The sequence below is a fragment of the Brachionichthys hirsutus genome, unplaced genomic scaffold (assembly GCF_040956055.1).
Source record: "Brachionichthys hirsutus isolate HB-005 unplaced genomic scaffold, CSIRO-AGI_Bhir_v1 contig_1015, whole genome shotgun sequence".
Lineage (NCBI taxonomy): Eukaryota > Metazoa > Chordata > Actinopteri > Lophiiformes > Brachionichthyidae > Brachionichthys > Brachionichthys hirsutus.
The window spans coordinates 1-22,626 of NW_027180727.1; the positions used below are offsets into that span (position 1 = coordinate 1).

General features: G+C 47.0%; 2 protein-coding genes across 2 annotated transcripts; one reads left to right on the plus strand and one right to left on the minus strand.

Moving 5' to 3' along the window:
• Nucleotides 1-3: 3 nt before the first annotated feature.
• On the minus strand, nucleotides 4-10,233 carry tlcd2 (TLC domain containing 2; the record flags this gene model as incomplete). The annotated part of the gene is made up of 4 exons (XM_068759555.1): nucleotides 10,055-10,233; nucleotides 9,785-9,867; nucleotides 7,802-7,884; nucleotides 4-225 (listed from the first exon to the last, which is right to left on the minus strand). Coding segments are annotated over exons 1-4 (567 nt in total), but the record flags the coding sequence as incomplete, so codon positions are not given.
• A 4,974-nt stretch (nucleotides 10,234-15,207) lies between these two features.
• LOC137916569 (apoptosis-inducing factor 3-like) lies at nucleotides 15,208-21,612 on the plus strand. The gene is made up of 18 exons (XM_068759556.1): nucleotides 15,208-15,299; nucleotides 15,384-15,493; nucleotides 15,582-15,691; nucleotides 16,378-16,422; nucleotides 16,518-16,599; nucleotides 16,700-16,812; nucleotides 16,903-16,989; nucleotides 17,064-17,155; nucleotides 17,881-18,011; nucleotides 18,227-18,342; nucleotides 18,426-18,497; nucleotides 19,043-19,106; nucleotides 19,203-19,279; nucleotides 19,677-19,794; nucleotides 19,883-19,981; nucleotides 20,051-20,126; nucleotides 20,202-20,306; nucleotides 20,997-21,612. The coding sequence occupies exons 1-18, from the start codon at nucleotides 15,208-15,210 to the stop codon at nucleotides 21,025-21,027; spliced, it is 1,620 nt and encodes a 539-aa protein (XP_068615657.1). The 3' UTR covers nucleotides 21,028-21,612.
• The last annotated feature ends 1,014 nt before the right edge of the window (nucleotides 21,613-22,626 follow it).

A 22,626-nucleotide genomic window follows, 5' to 3' on the forward strand; every position in this document is an offset into this window, starting at 1 on the left:
CACCAGCCAGCGGGTCATCCAGGCCAGCGTGTTGATGCGGAAAACCACGTAGGTGCCGAGGTTGATCATGCTGTTCACCCGGTACGGCGTGCCGCCGGCGTTGTCGGCCATGCGGAGCATCTGCCTGAGGTGGAGGAACACGGAATTCAGCTCCACCAGCAGGGCCACCACGGCGAAGCCCACGTAGCGGCGGGACAGCACGGAGAGGCCGAAGCAGGCGATGACCTGCAGCGAGGAGCAGAGGGCGCGCAGTGGGTAGTGCAGTCAGGATGGAGCAGGGTTAAAGCGACGTCATTGGACAGACAAACAGCGAGGGCGCAGTGGGTAGCGCAGTCAGGATGGAGCAGAGTTAGAGCGACGTCATTGGACAGACAAACAGCGAGGGCAAACAAAAACAGACTTTCATAACACTAATGTAGATTTTTATTTTTATTTTATAGACGACAGTCCATGTCAATGTGACCAAAAGGATCTGCCAAGACACCAATATAATGATAAACCTAATCGATACACAACATAACTCAGCGCTGCGCGCCGCAGTAATGACAAGCTCCAGCCACCAGATGGCAGCAGCTCCCCTCAAAAGCGAACCCAAAGCGCCCGTGATCCTGAAAGGTCAGGAGGAGAAAGGCTCGCTGTCGGTCTGAGACATTCACAGATTCATGCTGGTGACAAAAACACGGAGAATCAATGCCAAAACAGGCCTTCGACAGGACCCCCCCCCACAAGAACGGGCACGACCATATTTGTACATTCCTCCACGAGGAGAAGACCCAGGAATCTTCACCGAATGACTCAAAGACCTCCGTTCAGAGAGAATGACTCGCTCCCTCAGCGCTTCGACGACGGGCGGGACCCTTTCAGACGAGCAGAGCTGCTGGCGAGAGGCAAATACACAAATCTCTCGTCGGACATGATTCTATCATTCCATTTCCTTATCTGTGGAATAACGTGGTTGCTGCGATCTGCCTTTCCTGCAATGCATTGCAGTGCGACGCGTTTGCGTTCGTTTAGCTTTGGCTCAGAGGATATGACCGACACGGAGCAGCAACGCAGACGCCGTCAGAACGCAGCCGGTCCAGCTTCGGGTCGTTGTGGCGGCGCGTTGTTCAGGTTAAGCTGACCACAAACGCTTCCCAATGCATTCTGGGGGGGGATCCCCAGACATTCCCAGGCTAGATTTGAAGTGCAACCCCTCAGAGAACTCTGGATCACATCCGGGGGGGGGGGGGGGGGCGCATCCTGTTCAGAGGCGTGAACGTGAAGCGGGGGAGGAGAACACTCCCTGTAGGTTCACGGCAAAACGAAAGGCGTCAACGAGTCGTCTGTTCGCCCGGAAACACGTGAAACCGGGACCACAAACCCTGATTAACCCGAAGAAAAAAAACAAAAACTCGTACATTTTATGGTGCAGCACTGATAACAGAGCGGCCACACAACATGCAGCCAATGGGCTTCAGCCCGGTTAAACCACAACCCCTCAGAACCACCCTGAGCAAAGGTTAGCCGGTCCAAGGGCACAGAACAGGCAGAGGTCAAGGCCGCTTGTCTGAAGGCCATCGTCAGGTGACAACGGTTCCATGCTCAGCAGCCAACCAGAGGCCGGCAGCATGCACGGGGTCTCTGTCAGTCAGCCAATCAGCGCTGCGGCTGTAATCCCACCTCCAGACCTCCAGACCGATGTCAGAATTACAGAGCTTCACTCTATTAGCTGGATTTGCTAGTCTCTAGTCGGTAGAGAGGGCCGTCCAGTGACCAGTAGGCTGGCGGTTCGAGTCCCAGCTCTGACTGTCCGCATGCTGAAGTGTCCTTGGGCCAAGACACTGAACCCCAAATTTCCCCCAGTGGGCCTGGCAGCATGGCAGCAGTCGCCCCACTGGTGTGTGAATGTGTGTGTGAATGCGAGGCCCAGTTGTAAAGCGCTTTGGGCCCCGCGAAGGCGGAAAGGCGCTATACAAGCGCAGTCCACACCCCGTTTACATACAGCTGTCCTGCTCGAACCCCAAGAGGACAGACATTAGGACACACGTGTGTCACACGGTCGGAGAATTTAACCGATCGGTGCACGTGAATCCCCTTTAGAGCAGCGACAATCTCACCTCGCTCGATTCAAAGTTACGTTATTAGACTATTAGAGCTAACGGAGCAGGAATATGTTTTTTTTTTTTACATCTCTAGTGTATCGACTACAGGACCTTGTGGTGCCCCTAAAGCCAGAGAAGGAACACTGACTCCAACACGCCCGACTGCCAGACGGCCTCAGCGAGCTCAACGTCCACCGTGGGTGAGCGTTTGCGTAACCACGACTGAAATGAGCAGAACTAGATCGAATACGAACAAGAGAAGACGGGAGCGACGACCTTTGGCCCGAGCCAACGAGCATCAGCCCACCGCTAAAGGCGCCGTGATAAAATACGAGCATAGGGCTGGAAAGCAAGGCAGTCTGGGAGTTCCTTTTGCTGCGTCTCCTCCCTGTAGGCTCAATTAGACGCTCGACGCCTTGGCGAGGGACCTTCACGTCCCGCTCCCACTGGACGCAAGCGCTGGAAACACGGCGCCAGGAGGGCGACGTTCATCGCGTGAGGAAAACACACACTTCATCAACGACCTGGACAAAAGACCGCAAACAGAAAGTGTTGAAGTTCACACGATAAGAACGCCAAGGTCAGTGCGGCTTTGCTTTCTGAGCCAGGGCGGCGAGCATCATTCAGAACGCCAGCATGGCGGGAAACAGCCAGGAGAGGCTTCATTTAACCGCGGGCCTAAACCAGGCGGCTCGAAAGGTCAAGGCTGAGAACATGCGACGCCTCGATGCATCGCAGCAGCATACAGCCGTGCAACACGAAGGCCGCGTTCCAGGAGCGGCTGGTGCTGTTCAGAGACGCACCTCCGACTGCCTGCTGCGTGGCTGCGTCTACACGGACAAACTTCAATCCGATCAGAGTACAATCATGATCGGATGCACTGTGTTCACGGACCCTAAAATATTGATCCGATTAGGACTTGCGTGTTCATGCATCACACTTTTGATCGGAATAAATTATTTTGACATGCGCAATTTAAATAATAATACCGGAAATAGCAGAAGAAGCCGTAGCGACTTCCGTTGTAAACAAAACATGGCTCCGCCCATTTCTGCTTGAAACGTCAGCGTTATTCCCCGCGTTTTCCCCGTTTGCGCTTTTAGTTCCCTCCTTTAATGTCTCCAGTATCATGTTTGTCTCAGATATTGACCAGTTCTGTCTTCCACTCGCTCTGCTTCAGCTAGCTCCAGGGAATAGCAGCAGCGCGTTTAGCTGACGTCACAGACGTGCGCAGTAAAGACGGCTTGTACCGAAATATCGGAATAAGTGTTTTCATGCGCCCTGATCGGCTCGTCAATCGGTGTAAACCACCCCTCTCGATCGGAATAGAATCCTGATCGGATCGAGCTTGATCGGGTCAGATTAATCCGATTTGGGCGTGTACATGAAGCATTTTTATTCCGATCAGGTTTTTAATCCGATTAAATGTGTCCATGTAAACGCGCCTAGTGACACACTCCAGGTTCGCCACGACGACTCATCACAAAGGACCGTCTGACGGGGGTCTGGACCATCCCGTGGGTCCTGTGGACCGTCGCCAGCCTTCACAACGCCAGAGTGAACGCATGATTCTAATCAACCAGGGTGGAAATGAAACCCACGAGATGTTCTAAATGTCGGGCTTCAGTTCCCCCCCCCCCCCCAACACAAACACTCATCTATTGGTCATAACTATCATCATGCGACTTGAGTTCAGGCCCGTCAGCTGACAGCATCTCGTGGTCATTTCAGGGCCTCACCGGACTCAACGCGACACGAGTACTGGTGTCCAAAGTCAGATGATCCAGAAGAGATTCTGGATCAGCTGGAAATTTCCATTAACATTGCAGTCAATGGAGCTTCAAAAATTGTTCCTCAATATCTCGGTTGATTATCGATCGATATTTATGAATTTTGACTGTCGTGTGGGGGGGGGGGGGGCAGCGCTATACCACCACCGAATTTCATCTGAATTTGATCCAGAATGGAGTCAGTAAAAAAATATGGTTAGTGAGCATTTCCAACTTAAAATATAATAGAGGCATAAATATTTGAATGTTTGTTCTTTTTAGCCCCATCAAAGCGAGAGAGCGTAGAAAACCCGAGAACATGATCATGACTGCTGAAATGGTTAACTCCATTAACTACAAACGCACCATGTGACATTCCTAAAGCGTCCTCTCATATGCCTGCCCCCCCCCCCCACACACACACACCTACACTCTCTGAATGGAGCTTGACCAGTTTGCTCTGTAAACGTTCCAGCGTGATGTCATTAGGCGAGTCACTCTGGTAGCTTCGTGTCCAACACCTCGCGACTACAAACAGCATTCCTGGTCGCTATGACAACCGTACATTATTATTTCTGTGACTAATGGCGGCGCGTACCAATGGCTTTTTGTGCTCGTTTTTGTATTGTTGAATCTTGAATACAGAGACAAGAACATGCTTTCAACAATTTATGGATTTCAACATTTCTTTCCTGAACATAACACAATAGACAAAGAAATTCCTCCATGGGGGGGGGGGGGGGGGTACAAAAACAATCTATAATACTACTGGATTCGGGAGGCTCTCATTGGTCCAGAGCCATGTAAGGGGGCGGTGCAAGCCGCAGGCAGTAGGTGGATGAGGAGGGGGGGCGGGTGGAGACGTTTGGCTGTCACACGAGGATGGGGAGGTTGTGAACAAGGCAGCGCGTGTGACGCATGGAGAAGCGCCGCTGGACAGAAATGTTTTGAGGGGGGTGCACACACTGGCAGAAGCCCCCTCAGGAAGTGCGTCTCTCTTAGGAGCCGGCGGTCCATGTAGAAACCAGACGTCTGTCCTCCCATTGGACACCGTTACGATCCATGGCGCAACGTGAGCCAGTTCACGGTGGGACGGCCGAGCCTTCATTGTACGCCACTGTGCAATGTCATTTGCGTGTCATTTCCTGTTTGCAACCCCGTGACCGCTTCAGTCTATTCACGTCTACAGTTTGTACAAAACAGATCTTCAAGAAATGCGAAAATGTGGAAAACGTGCACGTTTTCAGGTTACAGTGACGCAAAGACAGACGGTCGGTTCGTCCAATCAGACAACCAGCTGGACTCCTGGGACGTTCGACAACAGTAAACTGTAGAGCATCCGCCAGCAGAGGAAGGCGGGTGGAGGAGCAAACCCTGGCGTCTGGTGTCAAATTAGCCAAAATGTAATATACTCATGAACGTAAATAAGAAAGTTAAACCGGATCGGTCGACGCCCGGGTTAACAACGACCACCAGCAGCGTTGTTAACCCACGGGACGCTGCTGGAAAGTGGATTACTGTGGGTCGAAGTCAGAGACGAAGAAGAGGAGGAAGGCAAAGGGTCCATCAGCAGCGAGAGAGAAGAGGGAATGGAAGAGCTTAGGACTGAGAGTAGGGACTTTGAATGTCGGGACGATGACGGGAAAAGCTAGAGAGCTGGTGGACATGATGATGAGGAGGAGGAAGGTTGATGTGTGTGTCCAGGAGACCAGGAGGAAAGGAAGCAAGGCTAGAAGCCTAGGAGCAGGATTCAAGTTGTTCATAACGGAGGAGAGGAAAGAGGAATGGAGGAGGAGAATCGAGTGTCAGATAGACTGATGAGTCTGAAGCTGGAGATTGAGGGAGTCATGTTGAATGTCGTTAGTGGGTTAGAGGAGAAGTTCTTACGCTCCACAGGTAGGAGGTGAGTTAGAGGAGAAGGAGAAGTTCTTACGCTCCACAGGTAGGAGGTGAGTTAGAGGAGAAGGAGAAGTTCTTACGCTCCACAGGTAGGAGGTGAGTTAGAGGAGGAGGAGAAGTTCTTACGCTCCACAGGTAGGAGGTGAGTTAGAGGAGGAGGAGAAGTTCTTACGCTCCACAGGTAGGAGGTGAGTTAGAGGAGAAGGAGAAGTTCTTACGCTCCACAGGTAGGAGGCGAGCTAGAGGAGAAGGAGAAGTTCTTACGCTCCACAGGTAGGAGGTGAGTTAGAGGAGGAGGAGAAGTTCTTACGCTCCACAGGTAGGAGGTGAGTTAGAGGAGAAGGAGAAGTTCTTACGCTCCACAGGTAGGAGGTGAGCTAGAGGAGAAGGAGAAGTTCTTACGCTCCACAGGTAGGAGGTGAGTTAGAGGAGAAGGAGAAGTTCTTACGCTCCACAGGTAGGAGGTGAGTTAGAGGAGAAGGAGAAGTTCTTACGCTCCACAGGTAGGAGGTGAGTTAGAGGAGAAGGAGAAGTTCTTACGCTCCACAGGTAGGAGGTGAGTTAGAGGAGGAGGAGAAGTTCTCACAGTCCACAGGTAGGAGGTGAGTTAGAGGAGGAGGAGAAGTTCTCACACTCCACAGGTAGGAGGCGAGTTAGAGGAGGAGAAGTTCTTGGTAGAGATGGCAGTAGTTAACACTTATTTCCAGAAGAGACTAGAACACAGGGTGACCTCCAAGAGTGGAGGGAGGAGCACCAGGTGGACGACATCTTGTGTAGACGGAGCAGTTCAAAGGAGGCTGGTGACTGTAAGGTCGTGGTAGGAGAGAGTGTAGCCAGCCAGCGTAGGCTGGTGGTGAGGAAGATGACTAGTGGTGAAGAAGAGGAAGAGGACGAAGGCAGAGCAGAGGACAAAGTGGTGGAGGCTGAAGAAAGAAGAGTGTTGTGTGGCTTTCAGGGAAGAGGTGAGACCGGCTCTGGGTGGACAAGAGAGGCTTCTAGAAGACTGGAATACAACAAATGAGGTGATCAGGGAGACAGGAAGGAGAGTACCGGGTGCTGAGAGTACCGGGTACTGAGAGTACCGGGTACTGAGAGTACCGGGTACTGAGAGTACCGGGTACTGAGAGTACCGGGTACTGAGAGTACCGGGTACTGAGAGTACTCCTTTCTTTCTTCTGAACAGCTCTATGTGTTGCTTTTCTTTGGCGTGTGTTTCCTTTAAAAACTGAAGCAAAAGCCAAGGCTCCAATGAGCCGAGTTTCAGGTTACGCAGACAAATATTTCCACATACATGCAAAAAAACGTCCTCTAAGCTTTGCAGCAATACATGTCAGTCTTTCATTCCGTTAGCACTGGTGGACGTTTCCATGGTGCTTTTCAAGCATTGAGGGGGGGGGGGGGGGGGGGAGAACTCAGACGACCCACCCTTCTCTCGTGATGCTATCTCAAATAACGAGCGCCTGCCGAGTCTCCATGTGATTCAGATAACTGATAAGATAGAACTGGGGATGAACTTTATGAATGCCTCGTTCTGCCCTTGCATGTTCTTTGTACACTAAATACACTATACGGGTATTTATAGTCCTGTCTGAGCACAAGATTTCGTACACATTAACAATGGGGTGGGAGCACTTTCGTACGTCTACGTAGCGAGTGACACTCCAACGTATTTTTGTTATTCATTTGACAATGACAATAAACACTGATTGATAGTTTACTGTGCACGCTACACGCAGTTTACTGTGCACGCTACACGCAGCAAACACACAAGAGTTTCTCTATCCATCTGTAAAAGTTCCTCGAAACACCGGAGTTGGTCGACACCGCCTTAAAGACGGCGGCACGCAAACTGATCTCGCGATTCAAATCTCGGAAAAATCTCGCGAGAAGGAACGATGAAAAGCACAACTCATAGTCAGGAAAATACGGGACACGATTTCTGACATAGATGGAGAATCTGGATATTGTACAGTCAGCATGGTGAAGGCGACGACCTCTGGCCGGAATAAATCACCTGTGAATTGTGACAGGAATGCACGAGAGACCTACCACGAAGTGATGGAAGAGGAGCTCCCAGGACAGACTCAGCTTCTGGTTTATCACAATGTCAAGGAAGTCATAGATGAAGTAACCTGTGGGGGGGGGGGGGGGGACACACACACGGACATGCAGCAGTCAGCCAGAGTGTCATCATTGGGTTCAGCAAGTCTAATTAACCTAAACGCAACAGACTGCGTGTGTCAGGGGGGGGGGGTCGCGCTTCCATGACGACAGCAACCAAGATGCGTCTCTTGAAGGAGGTCTATTCATATCCACCGATATGGCTGTATCCATGGTGACAGCTACTCAGAAGGCTGGGATGGGGACGCCGGGGTGCAAGCGAGCTCAGGGCTTTGAGGAGACGATAATTAGCCTCATTACGCTGCAACACTTTGACCGGATTCATCCCCACAGAAACAAACATGCATCCGCAACCAGCCGTACAAGAGAACTGAATGATTACAAGATTGGTTTAAATATTTGATTGGTTTATTGGGAACTATTTAATAAGGGCACGATCTAATATATAAATATAATATAATGGGGGGGGGGGGTCATTTATGCCGAGCATCAAAGATGTCGACAGTTACAAGTCGGTGCATTCAGTCCACGAACTGCATCTCTCTCGGGCGTATTTGTGAAGGCGTGCAGTTACAGATCGGCACCACTGGAGGGCGGTGTAGCAAAAACTTCGAGCACGGTGCGAAAAATACGATAAACATGAAATGGAAAACTCTGTCCACGTATCGCAATTCATTTCATGGCCGGCGCTGCTTTTTCTTTACCGCGTACGACATCACAAAAGAAGCTAGCATTCGTTGCTCGACATCGAAACGTTTTGACTTTTCAGTGCCCTCTTGTGAGCGAGTGAATTCCAGTTTAAAAGGCTGCGTGGACACCGTGGACGAGCTGGCGTCTCATCCGGGGTGCACCCTTGCTTAGCGGGTGCGGACGGTGACGGCGAACCAATAATTTCAGATTGTTGAATCTCCCTTCAACAAGAACGAAGGAACTGAAAACCGTTTGAGTGAAGTCTGTTCGGTGTATCCATGGGAACAAGGAAATTCTTGCACCACTAAGTCACACAAACGGGGTTTGGCGCTGTCAACATTTCCTCTGATGGAACGACCCAGTTCACGCTGAGAAACTGCCAGAAGCACCCGACGAGTAAATATTGCAATACTGGCTTTTTTTTGTTTGTTGTCGAAGCATGTGCAAATTTCACCCGCACGGCATTATGGGTACTTCTTTCAAACATAGCAACAGAATGTTGAATTTAGATTAATTCACTAATCACCGATGTTCACGTAAAGACACCGCTGCTTGTTTCGCAAGCTTCCAGGGCTGGACTTCCTGAAAGAATGCTAAACGTCCTGGGAATCCTCGGGAGAACCGTCTCGCCTGGCAAAGATCCCGTCAATATTTGGATTCAAGGGAGCTCGAGGGGGAACTCGCCACGGAGTACACAGGAGCGCTATAAAGAAACTGTAAAAAGGTGCGCCGGTGTTCTCAGCATGAGGAGAAGCACAAATGTTTAATTTGAGAAATCCCTATAATGAGATCCGACTAAACCTAATTCATGCTAGTCTGGTTGAGAGAGAGAGCGACATTTATTGATCATTAGATTATTAAAATGTCAACAGAAGCTGAAGCACAACGGAGTCGGAGCGAGATTACAGGGAGCAGATTCGGTTTAAGAACGCGGCCTCAGCCACGCGCATCCATTCTCACCAACGATGCCTCGACTCCGTCACCGTGGAAACGAGCGTAAGTTTTTTTTAATTTTTAACAATACCACTTATAATACTCAGATCGTACCTCGAGTGGTAAATCTAACGCAGACGTCATTGAGATAAAGGAGCACAGGCACATTATCCACAAAGATAACAGGAAGACCTTGTACTCTCGCAGAGATGAAAGGTTTTAATTCATCCTATTTGTCTGGGGTGGATCATTTACCCCCCCCCTCAAACAGCTGGATTCTATACTCACCGATAGAAAACGACACCAAGGCATGAGAAAACACAGAGTGGGTTTCTATCAAGTCCTCAGCCATCTGTGGGTGAAGGAAGAAGCTGGGGGGGGGGGGGGTAAGATGATTAAAAAAAAGTTCCAGTTGAAGTCTGAAATCACATTTCCATAAATAAAAAAACCAATAACGAGGGAGATGTAAAATCAAAGTGCATTTAAAGGCATCGCCGGAACTAAATCAATAACTAATCAATCAATCAATCAATCAGATCTCCGGTCGGGGCTTCTCACCACAGCACGCCCCACGCCGCCGTGATGCAGCTGTGCACGAAGGACGTGGCGATGTTTGCCCACTTCCACGCGTTCCTGCGGGCGGACTCCGGTACCGGGAGCTCTCGGACCGTCGCGTTGACGCACCGGAAGAATCCGACCGAGCCCCCGGTCGTTAAGAGCACGGAGCTCAACTCCATCGCTGCGACTGGTCACGTGGGTAAAAGTTACGTTTCCCCGTTACTCCCGGTTAACGGAACCACTCCCGAGTCCGGTAATCTGATTTTTGGAGGCGAACGGCTGCGCGCCGACTTGTCGACGGAGGACCGAGGCAAGCCGCGGCGGTCCCGCCGCCTCACGGACAGTCCCCGCCGGCCGAAGAGACGCGCTCGTCCGCAGACGGCGTGGACGAGTCCGAAGTGTTGTTCTTGGATTTTTCCGTGATAAAAAAATTAAAAAACAGCGACTTCTAAAAGACACGTCCGCGTGCGCAGCGGAACCGGTACTGCGGGCCTGTCCGGTACGGCGGGCTGGTCCGGTACGTAGCGCTGACGACACCGTCCCGGAGCTGCTTGTGTAACTTTTTGGCATGAACGAGAACCGAGAAAAAGCGTCTCCCCCCGCCCTACTACGAAGGGGCGTGGCCAAGAGGCGCTTCACGTGTTGTGCGACGTTCAAACGCCGTCGGGAATCACACAATTCAGGCTGTTTATGTGCTACTTTTACCGCGCCAAGAATACAAATGATGCATTTTAGTTTTACGCTTTATTCCAGTTAGTGACAGTCTTTAATTATTTTTTATTTTTTTGCACTTCGGGCAGCGTCTATGATTTTTCCTCAAATAAGATACATTTTGTAGAATTACATGAAACTGGATTGCGTGATTTGTTGACTTAATGACATGCATAGTTTGTCATTCAATATATATTTTCAGACTTTTCGGTGCACATGTATTTATGGTCTGAAAGAAGTGATTGACATGTATAAGGCTAAGGACTCCTCTGTACTGGTGGGTTTCATCGATGCCTCTAAGGCATTTGACCGGGTGAACCATCGGAAGCTGTTCCTGAAGCTGAGGGAGAGAGGTGTGCCAAACGGTCTCCTTAGAATCCTGGCATATTGGTATGCGAATCAGACCATGCAGGTTAGGGGGGGTAATGTGGTCTCTCCTCCTTTTACTGTGGGGAACGGTGTCCGCCAGGGTGGGCTTCTTTCGCCGGTGCTTTTTAACTTCTACATGCATGATCTCTCTGTGCAGCTCAACAGCTGTAACACTGGATGTGTGCTTGGTGACACCTTGATCAATCACTTCATGTATGCTGACGACCTGGCCATATTGTCACCGAGCAGCTCCTGGACATATGCACTGGCTATGGTATCAGGTTTGATGTAAAGTATAATGCCAAGAAGAGTGCCGTCATGGTCTGCAGAACCAGAGAGGATAAGGGTTTGGACTTCCCAAACTTTTATCTGTCAGGGCAAGTGCTGTCTGTCTGCAGCAGAACTAAATATCTGGGCCACATCATCAATGACCAGCTGGCAGATGATGATGACAGTAAGTTCTTTACTAGACAAAAGTAACTTTAGAAATGTAGACTTGAATGAATGAATGATTTTATTTCCTTTAATTTTTCAATGTCAGCAGACAGTCACATTTGTCGTTCGAAGATTACACTGTGGTTTCGAACAAAAGCAATAAATTCTAATTTTGTATCTGTTAAATAAGGGTTGTCTAATCCCTAGGCAAGATGCTCTTTGGGGGGCCCCCCAGCTTGTCAAACTGTGATGAAGATATTCCTCTAACCATTTAGATGGTCTACTAATGCTATACAGTTAAAATCAAACATTTAAAATTCAGCCATTAAACTGATACAACAAGGAAACTCGATGTCAAGGAATAAAACAGATTGAATATTTATAAAAAGTTTACTTTAACTAAGAAAACACAACCATTTTATTTCAAAACAAAACGCCACTTAAAATAATCCTTAATTAATACAACAGTCTCACACTTATCAGCACAACACCAAATAATAACACACATTATTCACAGTCCCAGTGTATGGTCCTGAAAATGTCTGCTTCCTGGCTTTTTCACTCACAAAGTCACCAACGATGTCCTCATAGGACAGCTGCTTGTCCATCTCATGGTTGATGCTGAGCATTGAAGGACGATCCTGTCCCGTGGGCGACCTAAGGTAGGTCTTGGTGACCTTCAGCTTTGAGAAGCTCCTTTCTGCTGAGGCCACAGTCACAAAAACAGCAGCCACAGCTTATCATTGCAGTTTATTTTATTGATATTCAACATGTATTTTATGCATATAAGGGGTGTAATAAACGCGTGAAATAGCTGCAGATAAAAACAGGACATTTTAGTTATCCTCAGAAGAGGCTGAACATGCAGCTTTGGGGCCCCCTGGTGGCTTGGGAGCCCGATAGGCATTCGCCTACTTCGCCTTTCACCTATAGCACGAAACGGCTAAACCACGTCATGGTCCTCTTTAAAAAAATTTTTTTTTTTTAAATCTAACTGTTGTAATCTTAGGTCACAACAGCCTGTCCTTCTGAATGAATAGATTGTCATACTACACATCAGCGTTCACGTGTTGATACCGACTTCAACATTCACTATAAACAATAGACAATAGGACAATAGACGATAGACATTCCATCTGCCCAGAGGCTTGAGCTCCAAAGCTCCCGAAGGCGCAGGCCCTCCTTGCTCGAGACACATTTTTGACTTTAGCTCAACATATATTGGGAACATTTTCAAAAATTCTACATCTACTTTTAACCCCCCCATGTATCACAGGCTCAAATCAATGAGAGATGATGATGATGATGATGATGATGAGTATATTTATTTGATAGAATGTTAGGGCAGTACAAGTACAGTCAAACAGTAGCATGTATTACAGTACAAGTACAATCAAACAGTAGCATGTATTACAGTACAAGTACAGTCAAACATCCTGCCTAAGAGGAGCATTTCTAAAAAGCCCTTGCGGTCTTGTTTCCGTTGAAAGTCCTTCGTACATAAATCATCGACATTTAACAATACCAATAAAATAAAAATAAATTACTCCACAGATGCAAAATAACAATAAATTAAAAAGACACGTAATATGTACAACGTAGGTGGACCAAAAGGGGGGGGGTTGATCCGGAGAGAGTCGTGATGACTATCTCTGTTTCTGCCCCCCTGAGGGGTGAATTTTTAGGATGCGGCCAACGATTGATTTGTTACGATAGAATAATAGTCAGTTCTGACAGATGTCGACTTTTGACTTCAGCTGCAACATTTAACGCATTGCGCCCCCCCCCCCCGTTGTACTGCCTAGAACAGAGGAACCCATTTGTAGAAAAACAAAGACAGTCGTCCCAGTCTGCCACAATTCCAAAGCCTTTTACAGAAAAAGCATTAAAACCTTCCTACAACCAGCGACCAGCGCTGCCTGAACTCACCCAGTCGCTGCAGGAAGATGAGAATAGTACTGATGAGAAGTATTTTCTGAAGAACATACTTTATATCCTCTGCTAATCCATGAAAAGGTTAGCTGTACAATCTAGATCAGCAAACCAGGCCAGCTGAATGATTTCAAACCTTCCCATAGTCCCATGGCGTTATAGTGCCCAGGGGTGCGCGGGGTCATGTCTGGGGCCCCAGCAGGGGGGGGGGGGGCTCCTGCAGATGCCACACAGCAGCACTCACTCAGTCGTGTTTGCCTTGCGGAAACAGTCACTTCTTCGTAAATTAATCAACCGACCCTCATGAAGTCCAGTTGATCCTTTTTAGCGCTTGATGATTTACCCGGATGACCCGGAACCCAGTGGCGTCGTTAGCCCTATGTTAGGGGGGCTTCAGAGACTTCACAGTCTTGCAGTGATGTCAATTGAAAAAGACGAGCTTCAGAATCACAACAGAGTGATCGACTCTTAAAACAGACGGCGTTCTTTGATGCTTCCATCCAAATAACTTGTAATTGTAGCCATTTTGTTTCTTGTTAATGTTACTGGTTAAACCTGTTTGTTGTTGTACTGTATCAAAAAAACAGACTGAAATAATAATAATGTATAATTTCTCAGTCCTTGTTAGCCGTTTGAGGTTTTGTGCTCACATCCTGTGCATCTCCTGGGGGCTAAGCCCCCCCCCTGTCCTTAAAACCTAGTGACGCCCCTGCCAGAACCTATTGTCACTCCTTCATTTATAAATGTCTGAAATCCTTTAGACGTAGCAGTGTGAGGTTTGTTGGCTGTGAAATCGATATTTCTGCTGTCACTTTCAGCGCGTACAAGGGCAGCAGCTGGAATGTGGTTAGTCCGCTCTGACGTCATCCCTTTAATGGCCATACGTGACATGAGGGGAGGAGGAGGAGGGGGGGGAGGGGTCTAATCGTCTGCTCTAATCTCGAGACGGTTGGTTGGTTCTGAGCGGATCCTGCCGAGGCACGTGACCCCCCCCCCCCCTACAGGCTGTCACGCGGGCAGCTCTGACGTCACTCTGCGTCTGGAAGGTGAAGCCGTGGAGGAGGAAGCTGAGCGCAGGTGTGTTGATTTCCGCTGACGACAGGTAGGCAGAGCCTCAGACGTAGTAACGGCTTTATATTTACTTTACTTTATAAGTACTTTTTAAAGTAGTTCACATTTCTACTTTGACGGTGGAGAGATGAAACTGTGCGACATGAATACGCGCGAGTTTTGTTTTATTTGTGTGTGTTGTGATGTTTTATTCTTTGTTATTAAAGCAACGCATATGAAGTCAAACCTGTTTGAAACCTGTTATAAACCTGTTTTAAATATGTTTTAAATATCTTTTTTGTGTCTAATGGGCGGGGCCAGGCTTGGTGCCGATCCCTGTTACAACAAAGCATTCCATTCACATTTATGTGGTTTATTCATTCTTTAATGACACTTTTATGTGTCCGAATGATTTATAATTCGAAAAACTGATAAAAAAAAAAAAAAAAAAAAAGATTACTTGGGCTAAAAACCAGTAACAGACAGTGAAACATATTTTAGTGGTGCTGAGGTCGTTTATCAGGAAATAAAGAACATGTCGTTGTTATTCTTAATGTAGCAGATTTAAGATTGTGGCTGTTAGCACGCCAGTATTTTCTCTGCGTGCGTGTGGTGCTGTGCCTGTTTGTGTTCCATCCTCTTCCTGGCTTGCAGGTATGAATCAGCATCAAGAACCCGATGAACAACAACAACAACAGCAGGAGGTGACTGGAATGGTGTGTCTGGAGGCTGACATGAGAAATGGACAGTAAGTCACAAATGAAAAATGAAAAGCATTTGAATTGCTCTTACAAGCTTTTATTCCACATGTGATCCTCTTCCTTGTGCCTAGGATGAAGGAGGTCACCGTGGGGGGCCAGAAGGTGCTGCTTGTCCGGTCCCAGGGTCAGTACAGCGCCGTGGGAACCAAGTGCACTCATTACAATGCTCCTCTCGTCAAAGGTAAACTCTGCCTCATCATTTGTTCTGCTTTGACTTTGAATAGTGTTAATTACATTGTTATAACAATAAGGACCATCTGATAATGCAGGAGTGCTGGTGGGCGACAGAGTGAGATGTCCCTTTCACGGTGCCTGCTTTAATGTCAGGACTGGGGATATTGAAGAGTATCCAGGCCTGGACTCGCTGCCTTGCTACAAGGTAAACATTTCTGTCCTGATTAGTATTTCACTTGAGTCAGCTGCTCATTTGAGAGGAATTGATCCAGTTTCAAATGTGATCACAGAAGCCAAAGATCTGTACTTTATGTATCCAGTAAAAAAAACCAACTAGTATCAATTCAATTTTATTTTATTTCTACAGCACCAGATCACAACAGGAAGTCATCTCAAGGCACTTTACAGGATTAGCAGGGAAAGACAGAACCCAAGTTGACCCACAAGAGCAAGAACTTTGGTGACGGAGGCCTTTAACAGGCAGAAACCTTGGACAGAACCCAGCCGGGCCAGCCGGGCCAGACAGATGGCCCGGCTGGGTTGAGAGAGAGGGAGAGAGAGAGAGAGCGAGAGAGAATGGAGAGAGAGAGAGGGAATAAATCTCCGCATGAATGCTAGATCGTATATATTGTTTGTTTGCGTCTAGGAATGATGGACTGTATGCTTCCATGAGGAGGCAAAGTTAATCAACATCACTTTGCGTCTGCTGTCGCAGGGAGCGACGGAGAACAACCGATTGAAAATAGATCAAAGGAGGTGTGGCTTCTCTGAGCGGTGTTCATTGTCCAGAAGCAACAATTAGAGGCGACCCCCCCACCATAATAATATATGCATTTAGCTTGCAGTTCCGAAACTCAACTTCTTTCTGTTTGTTTTTTACGAATTTTGCAGGTGAAACTTCAGGATGGGAAGGTTTTCGTTACCGTCAGCAAAAGTGTGAGTGATGGCGAATAAAATAAAACTTTTCTTTCCATTTGTGGATAGAAGCCATGCTTAAAGCCGCCTTTTCCGAGCTTCCTTCCTTCCCTCAGTCTCTGACGGTGTCGAGGCGGGTGAAGGCGATGTGCAGCGTGGACGCAGAGGTCCAACACACCGTCCTGCTCGTAGGAGGAGGTGAGGACCGGACCAGGGTTAGACCATGAGAAGATTCCACACACTTCAGGCTCTGTCTCCAGACCAGGAAGCGCTCCTTATGAATGTGTCATGATTTCAGGTCCTGCTGCCCTGGTCTGTGCTGAAACGCTCCGGCAGAGCTGCTACCAAGGTCGAATCGTCATGATAACCAAGGACAACCTGCCGCCATTTGACAAGCCCAAAATTAGCAAGGCGAGAGCCGCGTCGGCGCCTGCGGTTGAGTATCTGGCTGCAAGTTGCTGGCCCGCATATTAAACATGTTTATTCATTGCCCTGCTCCAGTCTTTAAATGCGGAGAGCAGCAGCGTCCTCCTCCGGTCGAGCGAGTTTTATCAACGCTATGGGATTGAAGTGTGGACTGGGAAGGAGGTGAGGTTTACAAAAAAGTACTCGCTGCGAGGGACGCCATGTTTGGTCGTGGGTTAATGCGCTTCCTGCTGCAGGTGGTGTCGGTAGTCCCAGCTGATAAGGTGGTGAAGCTGAACAATGGCACGTCTCATCGTTACGACCAGCTTCTCATCGCCACCGGATGCAGGTCAGAGTCTTTATTGCACTCTTCAAGTCTAAATATTTTTATTACCCTCGCCGAAGGGGAGGCGAGGGTATTGCAATTGGGCCTGTTTGTCTGTCCGCGCGCATAACTTAAAAACTAGTAACCCAATCGACTTGAAATTTTTACACAAGCAAGGTTCTGTCCGTGGCTCGGTCCTCCCCGAGAATGGCGTTGATCCGGATCTGGATCCAGATTCTAGAATTTTTTAAAGGATTCTTTAACATTGCGAGATAGGGCACTTTTTGACATTTTTCTTCAAAACATATGGCGGTATGGATCTGAAAAAAATCACACATAAGTACTCCTTAAAGGTCTATGACCATGACTAATTTCGGCCGGATCCGGATCTGAGAGCTAATTTTCGTTCTAAAATCTGCATTTTTCAGGAGTCCATCCTGACCTCGATTTTGGAGCTAGAGACTTCAAATGTGGTGTGAACACTCATAGTTCATTCTAGTTTCATATATGTTACAGTTGTAGTTTTATCTTTTCCCGTTTCGGAGCAGCAAGCTAGAGCAGGTTTGGCCCCTCTGATCCGGAAGCCCTGTTTACTGTCTCACAAGATCCAATAGTCTGTTGAAGGCGAGGGTCTGCAATCTCTGATTGTCTTTTGTTTATTTTATTTATTTATTTTAACTTTTGCCTGTTTTTAACACCCGCAGCTATTGAGTTTAAATTCTCAGTAATGGCCCTCATTTTGCCGACAGAGCGCGCCCACTCAGCTGCCCTGGGTGGAACCTGGAGGGCGTAAAGCAGCTGCAGAATCACCAAGATGCCAAAGAGATTCACACTTCCTGTCTGGGCCAGAAAGCTGTCGTCGTGGGAACGTCCTTCATAGGTCGCCCCGATTGTTTATTCTCTCTTAATGACGCAGAATAAAACTCCTAAATGCAGATTGTACACACTCTGATAGAATAGGTGGGACACCTTTTTGAAGTTGGCTGTCACTCCTTCAAGGAACACAGAGAAGAAGAAAAGGAAAGACAGAGAGTGTAGATTCACCAATTGCAGATCAATGAGGTGTTTTTTCTTATTTTATTTCTAACACAACAGGAATGGAGGTGGCATCCTACTTGTCAAACAAAGCTGCAAGCGTGGTCGTGGTTGGTAGCTCCAGATACCCGTATGAGAAGTCTCTGGGGCCAGAGATTGGTCGAATGTGTCTGGAAGTACGGGACAGGAACGGCAGAAGCTTTTCATCGTTCAGTGTTTGCACGAAGCAAAACCTTCAAGCGCTGTTTCCCCCTTTAAGATGCTGGAGCAACAAAAGGTCAAGTTCTACATGGATGATGGCGTCGCTGAGATCAAAGAGGAGAACGGCAAGGTGACCACCCCGTTAATCCACATGACACGAACAATGGCTTAACCCTTCAAAGCCTAAACAATCAAGTCATTGTCAGAAAACTCACATTTGGAAAATAAGGTCTTAATGACAAAAATTGTCACACAAAAAAATCAACATAAATTTGTATCTAAGTTATCTAATTTATATACTTTTTGTGTTGTGCATGTGTTGGCTTGCATCCGTCAGCTTATTCAGGGAAAGAAAAAAAATCTAACTTCTGAAGTAGAAGTCTCAAAATCCTGAAAGGCCAAGTATATCAAATATGATACTTTTGGCTTCAAAGGGTTAACAATGGCTTCCTTATATTTAAACGCCACATCAGGCTGTGACAGTGAGCCGGAATTCACAAAACCAGGACCCTGAACCTGAAGCAGCTAAATAGAATTCAGCTATGATGAATTAATTAGTTTACAAACATGGATTTTACTCGTCCAAGCCTGTTGAGTGCCTGCAGTAGTACCTGCAGTAGTACCTGCAGTAGGTAATACTCTGAAATCCCTCGAGTCATCATTTTCTTCTCTCAGGTGACGGGGGTGGTGCTGAAAAGTGGTTCAGTCCTGGAAGCTGATGTGGTGGTCGCTGGAATAGGCGAGTTAAACACGCCGCGCCGCTTCTAAGTCATGAATTCACTCCTTCCCGGTTTTGTTCTGCAAACCAATGAATGCAACGCGCTCTGAATTACAGGCGTCATCCCCAATTCAGACTTCCTGGCGGGAAGCGACTTGGAATTGGATTCAAGTCAAGCTGTGATTGTTGACAAGGTAACGGGCAGAGATGTCCTTCTAGATCCATCGTTGGAGCCACACAGCTGATAAAACGTTCAATCGGTGCCTCGCCCCCCTGTGCTAGTCGTGTGTAGAATCCTGATTGCATTATGTATAGGCGTGCTTATCCTGGGGCTCTCGTCAGCAGGCGTCTAGGGCACTCTTTTTGTGCACATCAAAGGGGATGATTTATGGCGTTGCACTTATCTTCCCACTTCCTGTAAGTTTATCCGCTTCTCAGAAGCAGCTGGACCGAAGTCGATGAAATTCCACGTATCCATTTCATTGTTTGGGACGTTGCTGATTGTTGCAGTTTTACTCGTATTGAGATGATTTTTCTTTTTGACTGTGGAGGTAAACATTTGTTTGTTTTTTTGTAAACCTGCTGCTGAAGTTCATGAGGACCAACGTACCAGACGTCTTTGGTGCTGGCGATGTTACCGCCTTTCCGCTCGCCATTCGTGGTGACCAAATGATCCGCATTGGCCACTGGCAGATGTCACAAGCTCAAGGTAAAAGAGATGGAAGCGGCTAAGGAACACCAACTTATTCATGTTGATGCCTGCATTTAGTCTTATTATGCTCTATGCTTTACTTCAGGAAGAGTAGCCGCCCTGAACATGCTGAAGAAGCCAACCCAACTTGAGTCTGTTCCTTTCTTCTGGACTGTGTTGCTCGGGAAGAGCATCAGATACGCAGGTAGATTGTTCTGATGGCTTGCTTCGGAATATTTAAGGTCTTAAAGGCACTTAAATGTCTTCTTTCTAGGCTTTGGGGAGGGATACACAGAAATCATATTCAAAGGCAACGTGGACGAGAGGAAATTCCTAGCGTTTTACGTCAGGTGAGCTGCTGTGGAATATCTCCGGCTGAATATGAGTTAGTTTTATTTGCGCTGAGCTTCTCCGTTTGCGAGCAGAGATGACGCGGTGGTCGCGGCGGCCAGCTTGATGTTCGACCCGGCCGTGGCCCAACTCGCAGAACTGATGGCTGCCGGCAAGATCATCAGCAAAGCACAGGCCCAGTGAGTGTTATACATGTGAGAAATCCCTGCTCGGTTTCTGCTGTTCGGTTATTTAGGATCCAAACGCAGTCACAAAGCCAGAGATGACAAAGTACAGGTCAAAGGTGATGACCAAGAGTCCCTGAAGAGGGCGGGTACAGTTCACAGGAAAACCTACAACCTAAATAATCCATAAAACAAAAGCAGAATAAAGTTATCCACGGAGAATAAAAAACTAAAACTAAAAGAGCACGAGTCAAACGAGGAACACGGACTGGATCATGAACCTGATCAACTGGAAATGCACCAAAGACCCCGTTGTGGTCTTGGTTGTGTTCTGTTCTTAATCGCTTTATTGTGTTCTTATCTTTATCACTGGTGATGACACGACCGGCCCAAACTCACATAACAGTGTTCACTAAAAGAAATCCTCTAATCACCATAGAAAAAGTTCCTTATTTACACATTTAGCAACATTTGGAGTTTGAATTATGTCCTGTATTTACCTTTCTTTTAACGGCTTTTTCCATTCAGTGACTCCTCGTAATATATTTAATATATTTGCCAGCTATATTTGCTAACATCATCTGTTTTGTTAGGAGGTCCAGTATAATTTGGAACAGCATGAACATTCTGAACCGCAGGGCGAGAGCCGTCATTTGGATTATTCTCTTTGTTCACTGTTTGCGTTTCCGTCCCGTGTCTGTTCAGAGCCGATGACCTGAGCTGGCTGCAGATGTAACCGGAGGTATCCAGATGTAACCGGAGGTATCCAGAATCCAGATGTAACCGGAGGTATCCACATGTAACTTCTGTCAGAGACAAAGGATTGGGCCTTCATCTTTGTTCTTGTTACCCTCTTCCTCACACGGTGCTAATTTGATTGCCCCGTTTTCGGCCTCAGGGCCTTTTAAAGCTAATCAGATCTGTGCACTTACCAAGTCCCTGTTACCATAGCAGCAAGGGAGGCTTTATTGGGTTTACACTGTGCATTCAGAAGGCAGTCTGCTCTCTGCATTGAGCCCGGGCTGGATATGACATGTGACGGGACCAAGATGACAAACAAGCAGTTTCACAGCATAAATGCATCCTGACATTTTTTGGGGAGTTTGAGATTTGAAGATTTCATAATCAATCAGTTTAGTATAATTTGTGTGATATTTCATTAAAATAAATACAATGGTATTTTTTTTTCCATCCTGTTTAATCCACTTCAATTATTTTGAAAATACAAATCCCTCTAATTTGTTTGTTTGTACACTTTACCGGTTCAATTGTTGGGCTAAACTGAAACGTGTCATACTGGAAGGAATAAAGGTATCTCTGCTGACACTGAAGCGTTTGGAGTTTGTTTCTCGGGACTTGCGTCTGACAGAGAGCCCCGAGTTTAGCCCACAGTGGCCCCCAATTTACTTATTGTTGTTCCACAAATGATGTAAGACTCAGACTAGTAAATTTGGCCATTTTAATGTTTAATTCTGAAAAGAAAATCCAGATGAAGAGAAAGTTATAAAAGCATTTTAGAGAATCTTACATTTCATTGGTTGAACATGAGGCCTGCTTATTCACGGCGTAAAACTTGTGCTCAGGATTTAATGAAATGTGTTTAAAATCTCACAAAAAAGTTCAAAGGTGATTATTATTATGTCTGGATGATTTTTTTCCAGTTTTGTTTCTGCTTGTTTTTTTTTTTTTTTAATCTGGTCTATTTGCTGCCAAAATATTTCAAACTGCATCCATTAACAAAAATGACGATACACAGGCCCTTCAATAAAAGCTTTTAAATTGACCTATTAGTGAGAAGTCAGGGAGGCGATGCCAACATCCTAGAGCTGCGGCTCCCCCGCCCCCTATTCTTGCCAACATAATCTCACATGACGCTGTTTCACTCATTAAGTATCGGGATAGAAGGGGCTTTCAAAATATCTCAAAATAATTCTATATAATTCTGAGGTTATCTCGACCAGGCCAATATTTAAAAAAAAATCACCATTCTCTTTCAAATTACGTTCCTGGGCTAATTCAGCAAATTACTTAATTGCACCATCTTTATAGAGATTATTGATGATGTATGCCATTGTCTCACCATCTTTTCCAAATGATTGTTTCTTATCCCCCTATTTTTACTTCTGGGTTTAACCAAAGCGAGGCATGTTGCTGTCTGCGATGAGAGATCTTGTGAATTTTATGAGCCTTTGCCCAGACTGTCCTTGAGTGTTTAATAATTGGGCTAATATCTCCATGGTTATCATTTGACTGCTGGGTTATCACATCACGATTGCTCACTCTAACAACGTTGCAGCGGGCATCCGTTTCTCGGTGAGAATTGCTGCTAAAATAA